The 24,929-nt window shown below is 38.3% G+C and overlaps 1 protein-coding gene across 1 annotated transcript; it reads right to left on the bottom strand.

Moving 5' to 3' along the window:
- Positions 1-6,308: 6,308 nt before the first annotated feature.
- LOC100671438 (olfactory receptor 4F6-like) lies at positions 6,309-7,389 on the bottom strand. Its single transcript, XM_003423102.3, has one exon. The coding sequence runs from the start codon at positions 7,257-7,259 to the stop codon at positions 6,309-6,311; it is 951 nt and encodes a 316-aa protein (XP_003423150.3). The 5' UTR covers positions 7,260-7,389.
- Between the last annotated feature and the right edge of the window lie 17,540 nt (positions 7,390-24,929).

The raw sequence follows: 24,929 nt of genomic DNA, 5'->3' as shown, positions 1-24,929 counted from the left end.
AACGGTGAGAATTATAAGAGGAAGTGGCTACTCTATTCTCCATCAGTTGGCTTTGTATATTGTTTTGTTTGTAAATTATTCAGTCCTAAATCATTTAATTCTTGATTTGCTATGCATGAATTTAGCAATTGGTGCAACTCAAGTATGATTGATAAACATGAGAACAGTTCAATTCACAGATATTGTATGTTGTCATATTTAAATTAAAGACGTGGTTTTGGCTTAACTTATGAACTTCTTTCTTTTTTACATGAACTAGAAACAAAAATTAATGAAGAATGTCAGTACAGGAGAGCCATTTTGCAATGGCTTATTGTTGTCCTTATAACAATTTCTTAACGTGGTATACCCTTTCAAGGAAGAAGCGAAGTGTTTGGGTCCCCACAAAATGAAAATGTGGGAGCTTTACTTGAACTTGTTGCTGAGTGTGACCCATTTTTCGAAGGTCACATCTCAAGATGTGGTAATGCAGGAAAGAACAATCCATCCTATATATCTAAAACAACATGTGATGAATTAAAAAACTTAATAATGGTAAAGTTCGATCAACTATTTTCAGTGAAATATGTGTAGCTCGATATTTCAGTTTGTTGGTAGATTCCACTCCTGATCTTTCTCATACAAATCAGCTAAGTGCTGTTTTAAGATATGTATCTCCAACAGATAGAAAAACCTGTAGAGTGATTTATCACATTTACCAACTGAAAAAGTCATACTAGTGAAGAAATTACAAACCAAGTACTTCACTATTTAGGTGAAGTTTGCAAAATTGATTTTTATAAGTGCAGTGGCCAAGCCTCTGATAATGTTGCCAATATGTCAGGGCGTTATAAAGGCATGGAACAGAAAATTTTAGAACATAATGAATATGCCATTTTCAAACCATGTGCTGCACATTCATTTAATCTTGAAGGATGTAGCGCAATAGATTGTTGTCCGGAGGCAGTTGGTTTTTTTCCCTACTCTTCAGTCACTCTACAAATTTTTGCCACGTCTACTCACCAATGGGCAGTTATTAAAACATATTTAGGCAATGATCAAGTATTAAAATATCTTTCTAATACACATTGGAAAGCGCATGCTATAACAATGAGTGCAATCCTGGAATCATACACTGAAATTCTAGATGCCTTAGAAAATATTGCTGAAGACCAGACTCAAAAAGGAGGTACCAAAAAAGAAGCTGAAAACATCGACAACAAAGTAGAAACACTAGAGTATGTATTTATGTTGGTTATGTGGAAAATGCAGCATTTTCATAGAACGAGCCAAGCTCTCAGAAGTAAATTTAAAGACACGCACAAATTTCTACCTGTCATTAACAGAGTATTTACATAATTTAAGAGAAGATTTTGAAAATGCAACAAAACGAATACTATCAAATACTGATTATCAAGCAGTTCAAAATCACAGACACATTTGAAAAAAGTAAGTAGATGATAGAAGTGCTCCAGAAGTTTCATTGAGTGCCAAAGGTCAATTTCGCATAACCACACAAAACATCACCATTGACACACTTGAATCTTGCATTGAAAGAAGGATAAAAGTATATGAAGTTCTTTCAAATAGATTTTCCATCTTAAACAATGTGGCTATACCTGATGAATTATCCTTGAAGGCATCCAAGAAATTAGTGCAAGCTTATCCTGATGATAATTACAAATCTTTACAGAGAAGTGAGAGAATTTCATTCTTACAATAGAACTAAGTTTACAGAATCATGAATGACAAATTTTACTCATGGAGGCACATGTTGTTGTTGCTGTTGTTGTTAGGTGCCGTCGAGTCTGTTCCGACTCATAGTGACCCCATGCACAACAGAACAAAACACTGCCTGGTCCTGCACCATCCTTACAATCGTTATTATGCTTGAGCTCATTGTTGCAGCCACTGTGTCAATCCATCTCGTTGAGGGTCTTCCTCTTTTCCGCTGACCCTGTACTTTGCCAAGCATGATGTCCTTCTCCAGGGACTCATCCATCCTGACATGTCCAAAGTATGCAAGACGCAGTCTCACCATCCTTGCCTCTAAGGAGCATTCTGGCCGCACTTCATCCAAGACAGATTTGTTCGTTCTTTTGGCAGTCCATGGTATATTCAATATTCTTCGCCAACACCATAATTCAAAGGTGTCAACTCTTCTTCAGTCTTCCTTATTCATTGCCCAGCTTTCACATGCATATGATGCGATTGAAAATACCATGGCTTGGGTCAGGTGCACCTTACTCATCAGGGTAACATCCTTGCTCTTCAACACTTTGAAGAGGTCCTTTGCACGTGATTTGCCCGATGCAATGTGTCTTTTGATTTCTTGACTGCTGCTTCCATGGCTGTTGATTGTGGATCCAAATAAAATGAAATCCTTGATAACTTCAATCTTTTCTCCGTTTATCATGATGTTGCTCATTGGTCCACAAGTGAGGATTTTTGTTTTGTTTGTGTTGAGGTGTAATCCATACCGAAGGCTGTGGTCTTTGATCTTCACTAGTAAGTGCTTCAAGTCCTCTTCACTTTCATCAAGCAAGGTTGTGTCATCTGCATAATGCAGGTTGTTAATGAGCCTTCCTCCAATCCTGATGCCCCATTCTTCTTCATGTAGTACAGCTTCTTGTATTATTTGTTCAGCATACAGATTAAATAGGTATTGTGAAAGAACACAACCCTGACGCACGCCTTTCCTGACTTTAAACCAATCAGTATCCGCTTGTTCTGTCCGAACAACTGCCTCTTGATCCATGTAAAGGTTCCTCATGAGCACAATTAAGTGTTCTGGAATTCTCATTCTTCGCAGTGTTATCCATAGTTTGTTATGATTCACACAGTGGAATGCCTTTGAATAGTCAATAAAACACAGGGAAACATTCTTCTGGTATTCTCTGCTTTCAGCCAGGATCCATCTGACATCAGCAATGATATCCCTAGTTCCAAGATCTCTTCTGAAACCAGCCTGAATTTCTGGCAATTCCCTGTCGATATACTGCTACAGCTGCTTTTGAATGATCTTCAGAAAATTTTTGCCTGTGTGTGATATTAATGATATTGTTCTATAATTTCCACATTTGGTTGGATCACCTTTCTTGGGAATAGGCATAAATATGGATCTCTCCCAGTCAGTAGGCCAGGAAGCTGTCTTCCATATTTCTTGGCATAGACGAGTGAGCCCCTCTAGCGCTGCATCTGTTTGTTGAAACATCTCAATTGATATTCCATCAATTCACGGAGCCTTGTTTTTCGCCAATGCCTTCAGAGCCGCTTGGACTTCTTCCTTCAGTACCATCAGTTCCTGATCATATGCCACCTCTTGAAATGGTTGAACATTGACTAATTCTTTTTGGTATAATGACTCTGTGTATTCCTTTCATCTTCTTTTGATGGAAAAGAGACAATGGAAAAGCTCAATATCATAGTCAGAACAAGGCCAGGGGCTGACTGTGGAACAGACCATCAATTGCTCATATGCAAGTTCAAGCTGAAACTGAAGAAAATCAGACCAAGCCCATGAGAGCCAAAATATGACTTTGAGTACATCCCACCTGAATTTAGAGACCATCTCAAGAATAGATTTGAAGCATTGAACACTAGTGACCACAGACCAGACGAGTTGTGGAATGACATCAAGGACATTATCCATGAAGAGAGCAAGAAGTCACTGAAAAGACAGGAAAGAAAGAAAAGACCAAGATGGATGTCAGAGGAGACTCTGAAACTTGCTCTTGAGCATCGAGCAGCTAAAGCAAAAGGAAGAATTGATGAAGTGAAAGAACTGAACAGAAGATTTCAAAGGGCCTCTCTAGAAGACAAAATAAAGTATTATAATGACATGTGCAAAGAGCTGCAGATGGAACACCAAAAGGGAAGAACACCCTCGGCGTTTCTCAAGATAAAAGAACTGAAGAAAAAATTCAAGCCTCGAGTTGCAGTAGTGAAGCATTCCATGGGGAAAATATGTAGGCATGTAGGATTCCATAATAGAAGTGAAAATAAAATGCATAGTTCCCAAGGTTGAAATTGCACAAACTGCACAACAGAATGCTTGTTTTCATACCTAACAAGACTCAAAAACCCTCATTGTACAACAGTGATTCAAGAAAGACTCAATTCATTATCCTTATTATGTATGGAAGCAGATATTGTTCAGCAGTTTAATTGTGATTAAATCGTTGAAGAATTTGTAAGAGCAAAGAATAGAAAGAAATACTTTTAATTATATTAGAGATGAAAGATCTAAACATAAAATACAGTAATTTGATGTAATATTTGTTTTCTGATCATTAAATTTTCTTTTAGGACATCTTTTCATTTGTTCACTTCTAGTTATAGCATTCATTATTTATAAACAAGCATCAAAATTGAAAAATGAACTCTTTAGAGCAAAAATGGTGAAAGTCAAGTTTTTGTTGTGGGAGATCAACAGTATTTTACATTGATTATTGAATCAACTAAGTTCACTGATTCATTTTCTTTGTTGTAGAATATGTGGAATATTCTTTTTGTAGAGAATGTGGTATATAGCAAAAATCTTCGTACCGCACATCCACTAAAAATTCTATAATTCAGCTCATCTCATTCTGCTAAAATGACACATGCCACTTTCGAGTTCAATTGCTAATATTATAGTTACATTCAAAAAGAAGTTACAACATGGATAGCTAAGACTCACACACATACACACATGTATATGTATACATGTATGTATACATACAGCTCACATATCGCATTTGAATGTATGAGTAAGCAGTGAAGGGGGCACCACAGATTATCATGTTTAGGGCCTTCACATGCTTTAATCTGGCCCTGCCCCATTGCCAAGTTTACCTCATCGCTTAAGTGGATACTGAATCTGTAGCCATTATGTTCACGCTCCTGCTAGCAGAAAGAAAGATGGAAAAAAAACTACACTCTTCCATTTTAAGGAGAGATTTTATAGATTTCATACACCACTTCTTTTATGTACCATTTACCAGAACTTGGAGTCACCAGGTGACACAAAAGGTTAGCAGTCAGTTGCTAATCAAAAGGTTGGTTGCTTGAGTCCACACAGTGGTGCATCAGAGGAAGGCCTGGGAATCTACTAAAAAATCATTCATTGAAAACCCTATGGAGTACAGTTCTAGTCTGACATACAGGGGGTCATCATGAATCAGAATCAAGTCGACAGCAACTGATTTCCCAGAATTTAATCACATGGCCTCACCTAGCTGTAGAGCTGTAGAGAAGGATAGAAAATGTATTAGACAGCCATGTTCTTAGCTAAAGCTTTGGGGTTCCATAACTAAGGAAGACAGGAGAAATGGTGTATTGCAGAACATCTTGTAGTTTCTGCCCCATGGGTAAAATGACATTTTTTAGACATGATAAACCTGTGGTGGCTCAAAAGATACAATATTCTGGTGGGTTGAATGAGATTAATACTCACGAACCACCAGTTTTGCTCAAGGTAAGTGGGAGGGGAAAGTAAAGAGTAGCCTAAAACATGAGGGATGCTTCCTGTCACTTCCTTTTTCACTCTCCAAAAGTGTTCATCCCATCTAATTAGCCACTGCATTTTCATATATGCCTGAAGATGAATTTATTTTATACCTGAGAAAGGATCTTTTCTGAAATGCTTCCTTAGGATAACAGAATTTAACTGGAACGATTGACTTCTGAATATTAGGCAAGTTGCCTTGCCTAATGACTATGACAATGGCTAGCCCAAGAAACAGAAAGGGCCACATAAACCAGAGATTCCATCAGCCTGAGACTGGAAGAACTAGATGGTGCCTGACTACCACCAGTGACTGCCCTGACAGGGAACACAACAGAGAATCCCCGAAGGAGCAGGAGAAAAGTGGGATGCAGAAGTCAAATTCTAGTAAAAAGACCAGACTTAATGGTCTAACTGAGAGAGAGGGATCCCAGAGGTCATGGCCCCCGGACTCTCTGTTAGCCCAAAACAAAAACCATTTCTGAAGCCAGCTCCTCAGACAAAGATTAGACTGGACTATAGGAAATAAAATGATACTGGTAAGGAGTGTGCTTCTTAGCCATGAGGCTATGTGGCAGCTTCTGTCTGGAGGTGAGATGAAAGGCAGAGGCAGACAGGAGCTGGTTGAACGTACAGGGAAATTACAGGGTGGAGAGAAGGAGTGTGCTGTCACATTGTAGGAAGAGCAACTAGGGTCACATAACAATGTATGTATAAGTTTTTGTATGAGAAACTGACTTGAACTGTAAACTTTCACTTAAAACACAATAAAAAGACTTATGTTGTGCTTATATATCTGAGATTTTAGTGTACTTTCCCTCTTTCTACATCCTCAATATATTTAAGAGATTTTATTATAATTCACAAACCACATGCATAGTCTTTGCATTGCTGTCTTCGTCTCTTTATTCCTGAAAGTATAGATGACTGGATTTAGAAAGGGAGTGAGTATTGCATCAAAGATGGCAAGGAATTTATCCAGCTGTGATGTGGGAAATGGCCATATATAGAAAAAGATCAATGGCCCAAAGAACAAAACCACCACAGTGACATGAGCTGACAGGGTAGAGAGGGCCTTGGATATACCACCTGAAGTTTTTTTCTGTATAGTCACCAAAATAAAGATGTAAGAAATAATCAGAATCAAAAAGGAGACTACAGAAATCAACCCACTATTGGCAGTAACCATGAATCCCAACATGAAAGTCTCTACGCAAGCAAGTTTGATAAATCGAGGAAGGTCACAAAAAAAGCTATCTAATTCATTTGGACCACAGAAAGGCAAGTCTACAACAAAAGCCAGCTGAGCCACTGAATGAATAAGGCCAATAATCCAGGAGGCAAATAAAAACCAAATGCACTTTCGTGGGCTCATTATGGTCAGGTAGTGGAGGGGCTTACATATGGCCACATATCGGTCAAAGGCCATGGCTACGAGCAGCACAATTTCCACACCCCCAACTGCATGGATAAAAAAGACCTGAACTACACAGCCTCCAAAAGAGATGGTTTTGCGCTCTCTGAAAAGGTCATAAATCATCTTGGGAACTGTGGTTGAGCAAAATATCAGGTCAATGATGGAAAGGTTAGCCAGCAAGAAGTACATAGGAGACTGCAAATGAGGGTCAGAAGTCACAGTTAGCAGAATGAGGAGGTTTCCCATCAGGCTTGCCATATAAAACACGGTGGAAAATAGGAAAAGGAGAAGCTGGATCTCCCAGGAATTGGAGAGTCCCAGGAACACAAACTCAGACACAATAGAGCGGTTGGCTCCATTCATGGTTTCTGTCATCAGCGACAGCTCTCATGCTACCTGAAAAAGGAGAGCAAGGACAAACTATGATTCAGGAGAAATGGCACTGATCTTGGCAGATTCACAGGCAATTCAATAGTCGTCAGAAAACTAGGCAACACCTTCTCCCCCACCCGCCCTTGGGAGACAATTTCAGCCACAAAGCAATTCATATTCCCCTGTTTTATATTCTATTGCCAAAAATGTATTGCACAGAATAAGGACCCTTTTACTTATTTGGGTGAAAAGTTCTGTTGTATTTTTAAGTGGCATTATTTCATAGTCATATCTCCTACACACGGCAGTAAATTAAAAAGCTTTTTATAAATCATTTAGCCATGTGAAATACTTAAGTGACAGTGGATTTCATAACTTGGACATCCCTCAGCATAACGATGCCATTTTTATAGTCACATTGGCAAGGACTTTCAAAATCCTTAAACATGTTTTTTAAGGCCTGGAGGTGTAAATTTCTCATATTGGGCAGACATGAGTTATTCTGAGGAGGCAAGAAAGATAAGAGTATTGTCCCATGGAGGAAAGATAAGTGCTAGAGAAAGTGACCAAGGAGTAGATTCTGGGTGGAAGCTCTGAGGAGGGGGATGTTGGACATCAAGTAAAAGAGGCCACCAGAATGAGAGTGACAAGCCATAAATCCCAAGGAGAAAGAATAAGAGTGAACCTATCACAGGATTTACAAACAGCCCTGTTTACTTGAATAAAAAAAAAAAAAAAAATGCTTGGCCTCATAAATAAACAAAAGCATACTAAAATAGCAAGGTACTAGTTTTTTAATCAGATGAGCAGAGGTTTCAACATGTGACAAAATTCAGGGTTTGTGGGAAATGGGAAGTCTCATAACTGGTGGTAGGAGAGTAAACTGATTAAACATTTTCCAATTTGGCAGTATTTTCCAAAGGTGTACATGCTCATACACTGTGACCCAGGAAAAAAAAAAAAATGCCTGACTATGAGTATGTGTGCATGTAAACGAGGACAAAGAAATAGATACAAAGATGGTTACTGAAGCATTGTTTAAATGAGCAAAAACCTGAAAAGTATGTGTGCATGTAAACGAGGACAAAGAAATAGATACAAAGATGGTTACTGAAGCATTGTTTAAATGAGCAAAAACCTGAAAATAACTTAAATGCCACAAAAGGGGACTAGTTAAATAATTAATATCAGGTCCCTTCCATGGACTACTCGTGCAGCCATTTATAATACTAAGGTCAACGTAAAAGTTCTTACACAGGATAGATAGGAGTAGAAGGTGGCTGTTCCTATACTTGCCTTATCCCATTGGGGTTTAAAATAAAATTTAACAAATAAAATAACAGGTACAAAATGTCTTTGTTGCTACACACACATACACACACACACACACACAGAGACAAACCTGTTAATAATTATCTCTAAATAATTTTTACTGTAAGCATGTATCGATTTCACTTCTACTATGAGGTAAAATGTACGTGAACTTGGAAAATTACACAGTTCATGTCTTCGGATAGTCAAAGCTTCCAAAGATGTAACCAGAAACTATTTCACAAATTAAAACAAAGATCAAAGCTATTCCAAAGATGTCCACTCACTTTGTTACTCCACTCCTCCCTAAACCCTACACTGTAAGCTATACTGCTTCCTTTCCCTGGCAATGCCCAGATACAAACATTCTCCCCTCATACAAACCCTCAAATATTTCAGCTCATGTATTCACTCCACTTTCTTCACCCCACTTGCAATGCTCTTGCCCTCATTATACCTCTCTAATTCCTCCTATCCTTCACCACCCCAACCTGAAAAACTTCCTTCATCAAGTCCTTCTTAATTACCTTACCCTAATACACGATCCAAACCAAAAATAAACCCATTGCCATCGACTTGTTTCTGAATTAAATGACCTATAGGACAGAGTAGAACTGCCCCATAGGGTTTCCAGGTCTGTAAATCTTTACAGAAGCAGACTGCCACATCTTCCCCTCATGGGGCAGCTGGTGGATTCCAAATACCAACATTTTGGTTAGTGATGTATGGTCACAGTGAAGATAAATTTTACTTTTATTGTGGTAACCAAATCAAGAAACACTAATAATAATAGTGTATGATAGTAATTCATTCTTTCATTGTAAATGATGGCTTTTAAATATGTTTTTTAAATGTTTTTTTCAGTACTTAGTTATGTTAATAGTACAAATGATATTCACCTTCATAAAGAGTAGCTTAGTTTGTAATCAATTATGTTCCTTTCACAGGAATTATCATCGCCACCCTCCACACTGATAAACAATTTATCCAGGCTGGTGACTGAATTCTTAATTACTCTCCTGAAAGCTGAAAATTACTCTAGCAACACTCACATTTCCCACTCAATTCCAAGCCCTTTTTAATTTTTACACATGACTTTTTTTATCTGCAAAAAAAAAAAAAGGATGACATTTTTAAATATCAGGATATCAGAGATTTAAAAAATTAGATAATTCCTTGTGTTGGCAGAGTTGTACACTCACTGTTGGTGCCACTGCTTCAGAGCAGTCTTTCATATTTTGTCTGTACTAAAGAACTGAGGTCTTTAGGAGCAACCCTCTGCACTAATCCCCATTAAATATCTGCCCTTTCATAAAAAGGGCAGAAAACTAGTTTACATCTCATCTTTCCAGTGAAGATATAAACGAAGCTGTCCACTTAAGACACGACTATAAAGGAAAACAGGTGATGAATGGTAGCTATTCACTAAATTCCAGCATGCATTTAAGTATGTTGAATCCCATAATTGTATTTAACCCATAGCCCCAACATATGCCCACACTCTCCCCACTAAGCATAGAATGTAAGAAATGAGAGATACCTCAGAGATCCTCTGCTGATCAGTTCCCTCTCTCCTCTGCTTGAGTCTGCTCATCCTTGTGCTTGTCAACACAACAGGAAAAGAATTATAAATCATATGGGCTTACCAACAAGTCAAGCAAGGCTGATCAGTAACTTTTAATTTTTTTTTAAGTAGGTCAACCCTTGGGAACGCACAAATGAATATACCCTCCACTTGAAATTTTTTTTTTTTTTTCTAAAATTTAGCCTGGAGTTACTAATAAAGTTTGAGTTTAACTTGGAGTTACTGGGAAAAAATAAAATTTGCAGAGAGACATCTCAAAATCTAATCATGCTAGAAGGCTATCCACTAGATTGTTCTTACTAATATGGATAGAAAGAACTCAGGACACTATTCATAATACTAGAAAGATGTACAAGAATGGGCACTGGACCACAGAATGCAGAGCTCTGGTCTATGAAACGTTATTATCACGTGGCATGAAAAGCTATATATACCTTCATAGTGAGAAAGGCAGCTAATTAGCTGCACTCAAAATTAAGATCCCTAAATAATGCTGTAGAGACCTGGGGCTGCCATTCTCAGTACATTTGCCCAAGAGAATAGTTTTCTAGGATCACAGAAATTTGGCCAGAGTAAAAAAGAAAACAGCCAGTAATAGCTCACTTGAGGAGAAAGGAGGGAGGGAGACTAGAGATGGTTTTGGTTTTGTTTGCTTTTTCAATTTAGCTTTTAATCTATTTTCCTGCTTATTTTGCTTATTACTGGGTGAATAAACTCCATGCGAATGAAAATAGCTACTTTCAAAAAGTGATATTAGGGAGGCATAACCAACGTGATGCTATAGACAGAAGCACTATGCCGTCCATCTGTAGCAAAGACCCAAAAAACTAAGTAAAACAGATACAAGCATCAATTCTGGGACCCTAAATACCAAATGAAGGAATATAGAACTCAATCAAGCACCAAATGGAATAAGAAACTGACAGAGAACAGAGAACAAGAGAGCTACAAAGTAGAGGTCCTATACCAGCTAACATGGCTGGATTCACCATCTTGGACTTCAACAGCCAAAAAACTCAGACAGAGATTATCAAGAAGGCAACTTCATGGAGCACCCAACAAGAGACAGGTCACCCAGTAGCCAGGGATACACCATTTCCCACCACCCATCCATCTAACCTCTGTGAGGTCACCGTTGCTTGCCAACGGGACGCTGTTGCTCAGAGGGAGAGACACTAGCTCACTGCTGCTGGGGTCCACCCCACTCCCACTAGCCAGCCGTTTGTTTGCTTTTTTTTTCTTTCTTTTGGTTTATATTTTTGTTTGGTTTTTTTTTTTTTTTTTGGCTTTTTGTTTTTATTGTTGCTTCTCTAGCCCCAAGTGCCATCCCCTGCATCCCCTGCCCTTCTTGACAGGCTGTAATTTTTTGGTTCATTTGCTTTGGGTTTTTTTTTTTTTTTTTTTTGGTTTGTTTGTTTTGGCCTTTTCTGTTGCTTCTCTCTCTCTCTCCTGTCCTTCCTTTCCTTTCTCCCACTCTGCTAGCTTTGTGTGCCATCCCATCCCCTTTTTGACAGGCTGTAAAATTTTGGTTTGTTTACTTTGTTCTTTTTTTCTTCTTCTTCTTTTTGTTTCTTCCCTCCCTCTCATTTAGTCTTTTCCCTTCTCTCACTCACCCAGACTTGGGCACTACCTCCACCTCTTCTGGAGGGGCTGGGCTGCACAGCTCGATTGAAGAGTCACTGTGTACAGCCTCCCCAGGTCTGTACCACCATCACTGACCAGCTTTCTCAGCACCATTTTATTGATTTATTTATTGCTTGTTTGTTTGGCTGTTTTTTTTGGTCTTTTCTTTCTGGATTTTTTTTTGTTGTTGTTGTTTCTCCTCTCCCTCTCCCTTCCTTCCTTTCCTCTCTCCCATACATCCAGTCTCATGTGCTGCCCCCAACTTCTTGGCAAGCTATATATACTGTATCACTTGGCTGGAGATCCTCTGGCACATGGCCTTCCCATGTCTAAGCTATCCCCACATGCCAGCTCCCTCAGCACCGTATTTTATATTTTTCCTTTATCTTTCATCGTCTCCTTTTCCTTCTCCCTCTCACCTAGACCCTTCACTGCCTCCACCCCTTCCTGACAGGCCATGCAGTGCCACCCAGTGAGAGACATCAACTCGCTGCTACCCCAATTCCACCCCACCCCCATGGTCAGCGCACCCACCACCATATTTTTTATTGTCATTGTTGTTTTTATTTTTTTATTTGTTTGTTTGATTGTTGGTTTCCTCTCTCTCTTTCCCCACTTTCCTTTCCTTTCTCCCAACCAACTAACCCTATGGACCATCTATGCTGCTTCTGGACAGGTCTAGCTACACCACTTGGCTAGAGAGCCACCAGCACATGGCCTCACCAGGTCTGACCCCCCCCACCAGCTGAATCCTACTGTACTACCATTTTATTTACTTTTGTCTGATTATTTTACTTCATTTTTTGCCTTTTTTTTCTTTTTTGCCTTTGCTTCTGTCTCTTCTTTCTCTTCTTCGACCCACCCACTTAGCTAGGCACATCACATCCTCTCCTTTCCCTCCTGCTTATCTGTACCACGCACCAAGTGCTATGCCCCTGAGTGGTACCGATGCAGTTCCCTGGACCCACTCTGTACCACACCCTGCCCTATCCCATTGCTCCCAGTTCATACCACAAACTACCTATTCTAACCCCTAAATCACCACTGGACCTTCCCTACTGCACCATAGCTAAGGGATCAACCCTACTCACTTGGACAAAGTGATGAGAAGTATCATGCCACAGGCGAGCAAGCAACAAAACACACCCAGCCTGCCTGCCCAGACATAACCAAATAAAACAAAAAAGCAGTATGGAACAATCAAATCTACAATCAAATGAAGAAAATAATTCTTTAGTGTCCTGGAGACCACAAACAATATCCAAACATATAAAAAAAAAAGAGGGAGAGAGGGAGGATGGCTCCAGAAAGTGACTAAAATAAAATACCAGATGACCTTCTACTAGAAGAAAAGTTGCTGGAACTACTCGATAGGGAATTCAGTACTCTAATATTCAGGGTTCTCCTACAGATGAAGGAAACTGCAAACAAAGATAAGGAAAAAATGGAAAAAAAATCATGGAAAATATGGACAAAATCATGAAAAAGACAGTCAAAACAATGGAAGAATTCAGGAAAGTAATACAGGAACAAAATGTCAAAATAAGTAAACAATTAGAAATTACACAAAAACAGCAATTAGAAATCCAAAAGACAAACAAGATTTCAGAAATGGACAGTGCTATAGAAGGTTTTAGGAGCAAATTTGAAAAAATGGAAGACAGGATCAGCGAAATAAAAGACAAATACTTGGATACCACTTTGGTTGAGGAAAAATCAGAGGAAAGAACAAAGAAAAAACCCTGAGAATAATGTGGGATACAATGAAAAGGAAAAATTTGTGTGCAATCAGAGTTCCAAAATTGAGGGAGAAAATGGAAAACACAGAAACAATGATTGAAGATTTGCTGACAGGAAACTTCATTAATATCATGAAAGATGAAAAACTGTCCATCCAAGAAGTTTAATGAATCCCATATAGGATAGACCCCAAAAGAAAAACACCAGGACATATTATAACCTTACGCTAAAACCAAAGACAAAGAAAGAATCCTGAGAGTGACTTGAGAAAAAACAAAAAGCCACATACAGAGGGGAAACAATAAGACTAAACTTTGCTTACTCAGCAGAAACCATGCAGACAAGAAGACAATGAGATGACATATGTAAAATCTTGAAAGAAAATAAGTGCCAACCAAGAATAATATACACTGCAAAACTCTCACTCAAATATAATGGTGAAGTTAGGACATTTCCAGATTAGCAGAAATTAAAGGAATACATAAAAACCAAACCAAACTTATAAGAATTATTAAAGGAAGTCCTTTAGTTAGAGAACAAACAACATTAGACAACAAGCACAATCTAGCACATAAGACAGCATCAGCCAGATACCAATCTAGATAATGAACTCTCAAGGGTAAAACAAAACTAAAAAATTTACAACAGGGAACCAGAGACAGCAATCTGTAAATGACAACAGCAGAAAAATAAAAGAGGGAATAAACAGCAAAAGGAGAAGAATTCAAGGTGTTATCAAGTAATAAATGACTGGTTTAAACTTAGGAAAACCAAAAAAAAAAAAAAAACAAACCCAGTGCTGTCTAGTCAATTCCAACTCATAGCGACCCTATAGGACAGGGTAGAACTGCCCCATAGAGTTTCCAAGGAGCGCCTGGTGGATTCGAACTGATGACCCCTTGGTTAGCAGCCATAGCACTTAACCACTATGCCACCAGGGTTTCCATAAACTTAGGAAGATAGGGGTAAATTTCAAGATCCCCACAAAGAAAGTTAATGAACCTACTCATCAAAATAAAGAAGAAAAACACAAAGTAAACACAAAATCTACAAAAAACAAAAGAAATGAAAAAAATGCACAAACAAAGGGATTCAGCACAGAAGAGTAAGAGGAACAAAGAAAACATCAGATCAGGACCACACACACAAAAAAAAGAATTACAAAATGTCAGCAATAAACTCTCACCTATCAATAATTACACTGAATGTAACTGGCTTAAAAAAAAAATTAAATGCACCCAAAAATAGACAGAGAATGATAGAACGGTTTAAAACAAAAAATCACGTTCCATCAATATGCTGTCTACAAGAGACACAAAATCCACCATGAAAGACAAAAGGCCTTATATGCTGATTAAAGCAACAATCCACCATGAAGACATAACCATAATAAATATATATGCACCCAATGGCAGGGCTCCAAAATACATAAAACAAACACTAATAGCACTGAAAAGAGAAACTGACTGTTCCACAATAATAACAAGAGACTTCAACACAACACTCTTGGTAAAGGAGAGAACATCTAGAAAGAAACTCAACAAAGATTCAGAAGATCTGAAGGCCACAATCAACCAACTTGACCTTATAGGCATACACAGAACACTCTACCCAACAGTGGCAAAGTACACATTCTTTTCCAATGCACATGGAACATTCTTCAGAACAGACCACATCTTAGGCCACAAAGCAACGCTCAACAAAATCCAAAACACTGAGATAGTACAAAGCATCTTCTGTGATCACAATGCCATCAAAGTAGAAATTAACAACAAGAAGAATGAGTAAACAAACCAAATACATGGTAAACCGAACAGCATCCTGCTTAAAAAACACTTGGTAATAGAAGAAATCAAAGATGGAATCCAAAAATTCCTTGACTCGAACAGCAATGAAAACACATCATACCAAAACCTTTGGGACACAGCAAAGGCAGTGCTCAGAGGTCAGTTTGTAGCATATAGGTGCACACATCAAAAGAGAAGACAGGGAAAAAAATCAAAACATTTGTTACACAACTATAACAAATAGAAAGAGAACAGCAAAAGAAGCATACAGACACCAGAAGAAAGATCAGAGCAGAAATAAATGAAATAAAGACTGGAAAAACAATAGAAAGAATCGACAAGACCAAAAATTGATTCTTTGAAAGGATCAAGAAAATCAGCAAACCATTGGCCAAACTGACTAAAGAAAAACAGGAGAGGACGCAAAAAACCCAAGTAAGAAATGAAATGGAGAACATTACACAGACTGAACTGAAATAAAACGGATCATAACAGAATACTATAAAAAACTATACTCCAACAAATTCGAAAACCTAGAGGAAAAGGACAAATTTCTAGAAATCCATTACCAACCCAAGTTAACACAAACTAAAGTTGAAAATCTGAACAAGAGAAAAGATTGAAAGAGTAATTAAAAAAAAAAAAACTTCCCCTCCCAAAAAAACCCCTGGCCCAAATGGCTTCACTGCAGAATTCTACCAAACATTCAAAGAAAAGCTTACTCCAGTATCACTCAAACTATTACAGAACACAGAAAAGGAAGAGATACTTGCAAATTCATTCCATGAAGCCAGCATAACACTGATACCAAAACCAGGCATAGACACCACACACATACAAAAAAAAAAAAAATTACAGACCAATATCTCATGAATATAAATGAAAAAATTATCAACAAAATTCTAGACAATAGAATTCAGCATCCCTATCAAAAAAAAAAAAAAAAAACACCACAGCGAAGTGGGATTCATACCAGGTACGCAAGGATGGTTTAATATTAGAAAATCAATCGACATATTCCAGCATATAAAGAAAAGAACCACATGATCATCTAAATTGACACAGAAAAGGTATTCAACAAAGTCCAACACCCACTCCTGATTAAAAAAAAAAAAAAAAAAAACCGCTCAATAAAATAGGTATAGAAGGGAAATTTCTCAATATAATAAAGAGCATCTACACAAAACCAACAACCAACATCATTCTTAATGGAGAGAGGCTGAAAATATTCCCCTCGACAACAGGAACAAGACAAGGATGCCTTTTATCACCACTCCTATTTAACATTGTTCTGGAAGTCCTAGATAGAGGAATAAGGCAAGAAAAAGAAATAAAAGGTATCCAAACTGGTAAAGAAGTAAAACCGTCCCTATTTGCAGATGATATGATACTATACATAGAAAACACAAAAGACTCCACGAGAAAACTACTGGAACTAATAGAAAGATTCAGCAGACTAGCAGGATATAAGATAAACACACAAAAATCAGTTGGATTTCTATATGCCAATAAAGAAATCTATGAAAAGGAAATCAGGAAAGCAATACCATTTATAATAGCCCATAAAAAAAAAATACTTAGGAATAAATCTAACCAGGGATGCAAAAGACCTACACAAAGAAAACTACAAAACACTACTGCAAGAGACCTATATAAATGGAAAAAAATAGCAAGCTCATGGATAGGTAGAATCAACATTGTGAAAATGTCAATTTTACCCCAAAAAATCTACAAATAAATGCAATTCCGATCTAAATACCAACAGTATTTTTTAAAGAGATGCAAAAAAAAAAAAAAATCATTAGCTTTATATATAGGGAAAAGAGGCCCCAGATAAGTAAAGCATTACTAAGAAGAAGAATAAAGCAGGAGGACTCGCACTACCTGATCTCAGAACCTATTACACAGCTACAGTAGTCAAAACAGCATGGTGCTGATACACTGACAGACACATTGACCAATGGAATGGAAATGAGAACTCAGATGTAAATCCATCCACCTACAGTCACCTGATCTTCAAATGGGCCCAAAGCCCATCCAATGGGAAAAAAGACAGTCTTTTTAACAAATGGTGCTGGCAAAACTAGATGTCCATCTGCAAAAAAATGAAACAAGACCTATACCTCCCACCATATAACAAAAATTAATTCAAAATGGATCAAAGACCTAAACATAAAACCAGAAACTATAAAGATCATAGAAGAAAAAATAGGACCAACTCTAGAGGCCCTAATACACAGCATTAACAGGATACAGGCCATAACTAACAATATACAAACTCCAGAAGATAAACTAGATAACTGGGATCTTCTAAAAATTAAACACTTAGGCTCATCAAAAGACTTCACCAAAAGAGTAAAAGAGAACCTACAGACTGGGAAAAAAAAATTTGGCTGTGACAAGTCCAATAAGGGTCTAATCTCTAAAATCTACATGAAAACCCAATAGCTCTACAACAAAAAGACAAATAATCCAATTAAAAATGGGCAAAGGAAATGAACAGACATTTCACAAAAGAAGACATTCAAGCAGCTAACAGACACATGATGAAAAGTTCATGATCACTAACCATTAGAGAAATGCAAATCAAACCCATAATGAGACACCATCTTACCCAGGCATTATTGACACTAATCAAACAAAACAGAAAATAACAAATGTTGGAGAGGCTGTGGAGAGATTGGAACTCTTGTGCACTGCTGATGGAAATACAAAATGATATGACCATTTTGTAAAACCATATGGCACTTCCTTAGAAAGCTAGAAATAGAAATATATAATCTAGCAATTCCACTCCTAGGAATATATTCTAGAGAAACAAGAGCCATCACACAAATAGACATATGCACACCCATGTTCATTGCAGCATTGTTCACAATTGCAAAAAGATGGAAATGACCCAGCTGCCCATCAACAGATGAAAGGATAAATAAACTAGGGTACATGCACACAATGGAGTACTACGCAATGATAAAGAACAATGATGAATCTGCGAAGCATCTCACAACATGGATGAATCTGGAGGGCATTATGCTGAATGAAATAAGTCAATCACAAAAGGACAAATATTCTATGAGACCACTACTATAAAACCTCGTGGAAAGGTTTACACAAAAAAAAGAAACAATCTTTGACGGTTACCAGCGATGGGAGGGGAGACACAGAAAAACACTAGACAACAGATAAGTGGTACCTTTGGTGAAGGATAAGACAGTACACAATAGTGGGGAAGCCAGCAAAACTCATCCAAGGCTAGGTCATGGAAGTTCCATAGACACATCCAAACTCCCCAAAGAATTGAATTACTGGGCTGAGGGTTGTGGGACCATGGTCTTGGGAAACATCTAGCTGAACTGGCATAACATAGTTTATAAAAAAGTGTCCTCAATCCTACTTTGGTGAGTAGTGTCTGGGATCTTAAAAGCTTGTGAGCAGCCATCTAAGATGCTCCGCTGGCCTGATCCCATCTGGAACAAGGGAGAATGAAGAAAACCAAAGACACGAGGGAAAGATTAGCACAAAGGACTAATGGACCACAACTACCACAGCCTCCACCAGACTGAGTCCAGCACAACTAGTGCCCAGCTACCACCACCGACTGCTCTGACAGGGATCACGGCATAGGGTCCCAGACAGAGCTGGAGAAAAATACAGAATAAAATTCTAACTCACACACACACAAAAAGACCAGACTTACTGGTCTTACGGAGACTGAAGAAACCCCAAGCATATGGCCCAGAGACACGCTTATAACTCAGTGATGAAGTCACTACTGAGGTTCACCCTTCAGCCAAAGATTAGGCAGGCCCATAAAACAAAATGGGCACACCAGCCCAGGGACAAGGGCAAGAAGTTTGGAGGAGACAGGAAAGCTGGTAATGGGGAACCCAAAGGGAGAGAAGGGGAGAGTGTTGACACGTCATGGGGTTGGCAATCAATGTCATAGAACAATATGTCTGTTAATTGTTTAATGAGAAACTTGTTTGCTCTGTAAACCATCATCTAAAGTACAATAAAAATAAACAAATAAAGTTGTTAAAAATAAATAAATAAAGGACTAGCATAGGGACCAAAGTTTATTAGTGGTTATCAGTGGCAGGTAGGCCGGAGGGAGCGGAAAGGCTGATGCGTTGCTTGGAAAAATTTGGAAATGGATGATGATGATGGTTGGATAAGCATAATTCATGTCACTGAATTGTGAAGAACGTTGAAATGACAAAAGTTTCTTACATACTTACCACAATAAAATAAATATTTTTTTAATTGATAATAATGCTTATCATCTCCAGAAAGAAGGAAGAGAAACTGAGAGGGAGGGAGAAAGAGAGGTTTTTATGTGGCATCTAGAGTGTGATCCATGACCCATTAGAAAGGACAACTAAATTAGAGGTAATAAACAGTTGGTCAATCATCTCTTACTGCTTTATGTATGTGTCAAGTGAAGAAATGAATAAGGTATTACAGGAGTAGCATAGAGGATGAATGCCAGTGGAGCAGAGATGAGGCAAATCACCTAATGGTGTTAATCTCTCATGTTGTTGTTTTTCGGTGTCGTTGAGTTAGTTCCAACTCATAGCAACCTTATGCACAACAGAATGAAACACTGCCCGGTCCTGAGCAATCCTTACAATCGTTGTTATGCTTCAGTTCATTGTGTCAATCCACCTCGTTGAGGGTCTTCCTCTTTTCTACTGACCCTGTACTCTGCCAAGCATGATGTCCTTCTCCAGGGACTGATCACTTCTGACAACATGTCCAAAGTACAGAAGACACAGTCTCACCATCCTTCCTTCTAAGGAGCATTCTGGCTGTACTTCTTCTAAGACAGATTTGTTCGTTCTTTTGGCAGTCCATAGTATATTCAACATTCTTCACCAACACCATAATTCAAAGGCATCAATTCTTCTTCAGTCTTCCTTATTCATTGTCCAGCTTTCACGTGCATATGATACAATTGAAAATACCATGACTTGGGTGAGGCACACCTTAGTCTCCAAGGTGACATCTTTGCTCTTCAACACTTTAAAGAGGTCCTTTGCAGCAGATTTACCCGATGCAATGCATCTTTTGATTAATCCCTCATAGGTCAGCTTTTTAAAAAGAAACAAACACTAATAGGACAGGACATCTCCTCTAGTTATGTGCAGAGTGCAAAGAACAAATGAAAGGGCAGTTGAGTATTTATTCAGAGTATAAGTACTATATCGGTTATCTATTGCTGTATAACAACGTGGATTAAAGTAATAACATTTTACTTTCCCAAACCCATTGCCGTAAAGTTGATTCTGACTCATAGCGACCCTGTAGGACAGAGTAGAACTGCCCAATAGAGTTTCCAAGGAGCACCTGGTGGATTTGAACAGCTGAACCTTTGGTTAGCAGCCTTAGCACTTAATCACTACGCACTAGGGTTTCCTTTACTTACCCATGAGTATGCAATTTAGGCTAAGTTCAGTGTCTTAGTTATCTAGTGTTGCTATAACAGAAATACCACAAATGAATGGCTTCAACAAAGAGAAATTTATTCTCTCACAGACTGATAGGCTACAAGTCCAAATTCAGGGTGCCTGCCCCAAGGGAAGGCTTTTCCTCTCTGTTAGCTCCTTGTCATCAATCTTTTGCAGTAGGAGTTTCTCCATGCAGGAACCCCAGGTCCAAAGGGCTCACTCTGCTCCCGGCACTGCTTTGTTGGTTGTATGAGTGGTATGAGGTCCCCCGTCTCTCTGATTGGTTCTCTCTTTTATATCGCTTGTAAGATAAAACGTGATGCAGGCTACGCTCCAGGGAAACTCCCTTTACATTGGATCAGGGATATGACCTGAGTAAGGGTGTTACATCCCACCCTAATCTTCTTTAACATAATCTAATCTTGCCTCATTAACCACAGGCAACTATAAAGAACAATGATGATTCTGAGAAGCATCTCACATGGATGAATCTGGAGGGCGTTGTGCTGAGTGAAATAATTCAACCACGAAAGGACAAATATTATATGAGAACACTACTATAAAAACTCATGAAAAGGTTTACACAGAAAAAGAAACAATCTTTGATGGTTACAAGCGGGGGGGGGGATGAAAGCAGAGATTAGGATTTACAACACATAGGAAAATTACATCAACCACAAAATGGATGACAATCACACAATACTGGGAATCACGGCCTAACCTAGTTGACACATATTTTTGGTGGACACAATTCAATCCATGACACTCAGCTGGGCAGGTCTACTGCTGGTCTCACCTGGGCTCACTCATGAGGCTTTAGCCATCTGGCAGCTCAACTGGAGTTGGAGGGTCTAAGATGGCTTCACTCCTATATCTGAGGCCTTAGTGCTAGCTGTGGACTAGGCCTCTCTCTCCAAGGGGTTTTTTAATCATCCAGTAGCCTGTACTAAGCTGCCATACACGGTAGTGGGGAACATCCCAAGAGAACAAAGACAGAACCTGCAAAGCATCCTAGGCCTACACTCCAGAACTCGTTCAAAATCACCTCTTCTTCATTCCATTTGTCCACGTATGACACAAGTCAAGGTCATATTAAGGTTGGAGAAATAGACTCCACCTGTTAACAGTGGCCATGTTTTTCAATCCACTAGAGACTCCATAATTACCCATTCTGAATTGTAATGACTAGCTAAGTCTCAGAATTAGAAATAACTAATGGAGGAGGAAACAAAGGCATATCCCATGGGGATCAAATTTGCTTTTTCTCAAACTTCCACTGGTTCTAAAAGAGCATCAGTTCTCTTCCATTCCTGCCTTTGTTTTAGATTCAATGGATTTACAATAAGTAATTTTAACATACTAACTGCAGAGAAACTCCCTAGGAAACTATCGCAATTGTTTAATACTGTTGCCTGAAAATGGCTTAAAAACGGTTTGTGTCACTAATGTACTATAGATACAGATAGATACTGTCACTACTGATCCATGTAGGTATAGATACTGTCCCTCCTGATCGATATAGCTATAGATAGATAGATAACAATAAAAAAAAAAGTTGCTCTTGAGACAATTCCAACTCATAGCGACCCTGTAGGACAGAGGAGAACTGTCCTATACAGTTTCCAAGAAGTGGCAGGTAGATTCAAACTGCCGACCTTTTGGTTAGCAGCCAAATGCTTAACCACTATGCAACCAGGGCTACAGATAGATAAATAGACAGATACAGATAGTCACTGCTTATGGCATTTATCATGGTATATTGCAGTAATCGGTTTCCATGTTCCTCTCCTCTACCAGACAGTGATATCCTAGAAATCTGGAATTATGTGCTATTCTTCTTTGTATCTCCATCCCTAAATAACACGTATCAAGTGATTTTAAATACTGTTTAATGGTTTTAGATATTGAAATTATCAAACTAAATCCAGCCTTCTAATTATAATCTAACTTTCTACATCACTATTTCGAGAGACAGAGAATGGACTAACCAGAGGCCTCTAGCATAGGATCTCCTTTGGAATTCTTTTCTTAATACAAATTAATACTATAAATTATGGGTTATACATTAATACCTTATCAGTTTGATTATCAGAAGTTATTCTCTCCAAGAGAGGTTGCTTCTGAATAAGCTGAGAAAATTAAGGTTGTAGGCCAGCAAGTGGAGATTCAGTTATTAGATTGTAATGAACCACCAAAGTCCACGCAGAATTTCTAGATAACTTCCCTATCTCCCGACACTGTAATGTTAGATCCAGTTAATTACTAATGAGAAATTTCTCGTCTCCCCTCAGCTCTTTCCATTCATACATATTTCAGGATTCACAAGACAAATAAAAGCAGTGATAAATATTACTCAGTCTCCTATTATTTTTTCTTTACTACATTCTGTGTAATTGGGCAGTTGTACTCTGTCCTATATGGCTGCTGTGAGTCAGAGTCGACTCGGTGGTGATGAGTTTGGTGTGTGTGTATATATACATATACATGCATAGTCAGGAGAAATTGGATCTCTGCCATTATTATTGAAATCATAGGTTCCATAACATACAATGCTGATACAATTGTACCGTGGTCACCTTGGCCAAAATAGTCCTCTAAGGTTAGTCTGTCACAGTGGAATACTAAAAGCATTTTCTCTGAACCATTTGATACTCAGCTCTCAGCTGTACTCTTGAAAAGCCAACAGATGCACAAAGCTAAATAAGTAAATCTCTGTTCAGAAGCTATTGAAATATAGGCCTCTATTATTTCAACACCTATGATGCTAATATGATGCAGAAACCACCTCAGAATAAGTTCCTACTAGTTAACTATATTATCTAAGGAGGAAGGAGTTTGCATTTGCCAGACAGAGTTGTGCTTGAAGCTTAGTGTTCGTTTTATCTGTAAGTTTTTGTTGGAGTACTTTGGAGGAGCTTAATGGTATAGAAACGAGGCATCATTTGTTCAATCATTTTCAGCTGTCAATAAAAGAGTATTATTAAAGTGGCTCGAGCTCTTCCTGGAATGAGAGAACCCCATAAGACGTCTGCTCAGGCTTCGATCTTCTTCGATAAATAGCTTTATCTAGGACTAAAATCTCCAAGGAGTCAATGACATGCTGTTCACCATTAACGCAGAGCTCTGCTTGAACATGAGAAGGTTGTAAGATTATTTTTTACATACATTTCTTCTGAGTCTTTACCCCTTTGAATGGAAAATAAATGACTATTTTAATGATACACTACAATGACAGAACTGAAATCTTGAATAGCATTATATTTTATTTAATTGATGCATGTTTTGTGCTTATTATTCTATGCTGTTTAATGTAGAGAGAAAAATATTTTCATACTTTAAAAATACAGGTTACAGGGATCCACTAGATTTCAGAGGTCGTGGTGTGTGGTGATTAAGAGCAGGGATGCTGGTGCACAGACTGCTTGTAGCCCTATCCCAGCTCATCCATTGAAAAGCTTGTGTCACTAGGCTAGATACTTAATCTTTCTGTGCCTCAGTTACCTCATTTATAAAATGAGAGTATTACCTACTTGATTGCTATGAGAATTAAATACATATAAAGTTAATATATGTAAAGAGCTTGCATAGTACCTACCAAACCATAATCAATACATCTTTATGGTGGTGGTGGTTGGACAAAAGAATTGAATAGGCTTTTAAAATGCTGTGAGAACCCTGATAGATGAGAAAGGAGCTATATATAGAAGTTGCAACTGGGCTTATAAAGAAAAAGTTTAAGAGTAAGCAGAACCTACTGCCGTCAAGTCAATTCCGATTCATAGTGACCCTACAGGCAGAGTAGAACTGCGCCATAGGGTTTCCAAGAGACAGTTGGTAGATTCAAACTGCCAACCTCTTGGTTACCAGCTGAGCTCTGAACCACTATACCACCAGGGCAACAGAGCAAGCGCAGTGATGATAAATCTGACCTGAACGTGCCAAATTTGATTTGGAATGATTGCGCTTCTAAATTTCCAGTTGTTGAATAGAAAGTCAGAAAAACACAGGATGTTTGTAAGGCTATCCAAAGAGATTCTTTCTGGATTCATCAGGAGAAAGAGAAGCATAAATAAAGCTTACCAACAGGGAAAAGGAACAGTTTGATACATAGGACAATCCTTAGAAAAGTCTGGTTTTGCCAAAAAGAAAATTTTCTATCTGATTAAGATAATGTAAGGAT

The sequence above is a fragment of the Loxodonta africana genome, chromosome 10 (genome assembly GCF_030014295.1).
Source record: "Loxodonta africana isolate mLoxAfr1 chromosome 10, mLoxAfr1.hap2, whole genome shotgun sequence".
Classification (NCBI taxonomy): domain Eukaryota; kingdom Metazoa; phylum Chordata; class Mammalia; order Proboscidea; family Elephantidae; genus Loxodonta; species Loxodonta africana.
Note: the sequence above shows the minus strand (reverse complement) of the source record. Positions and strands in the feature narration are given on the sequence as shown.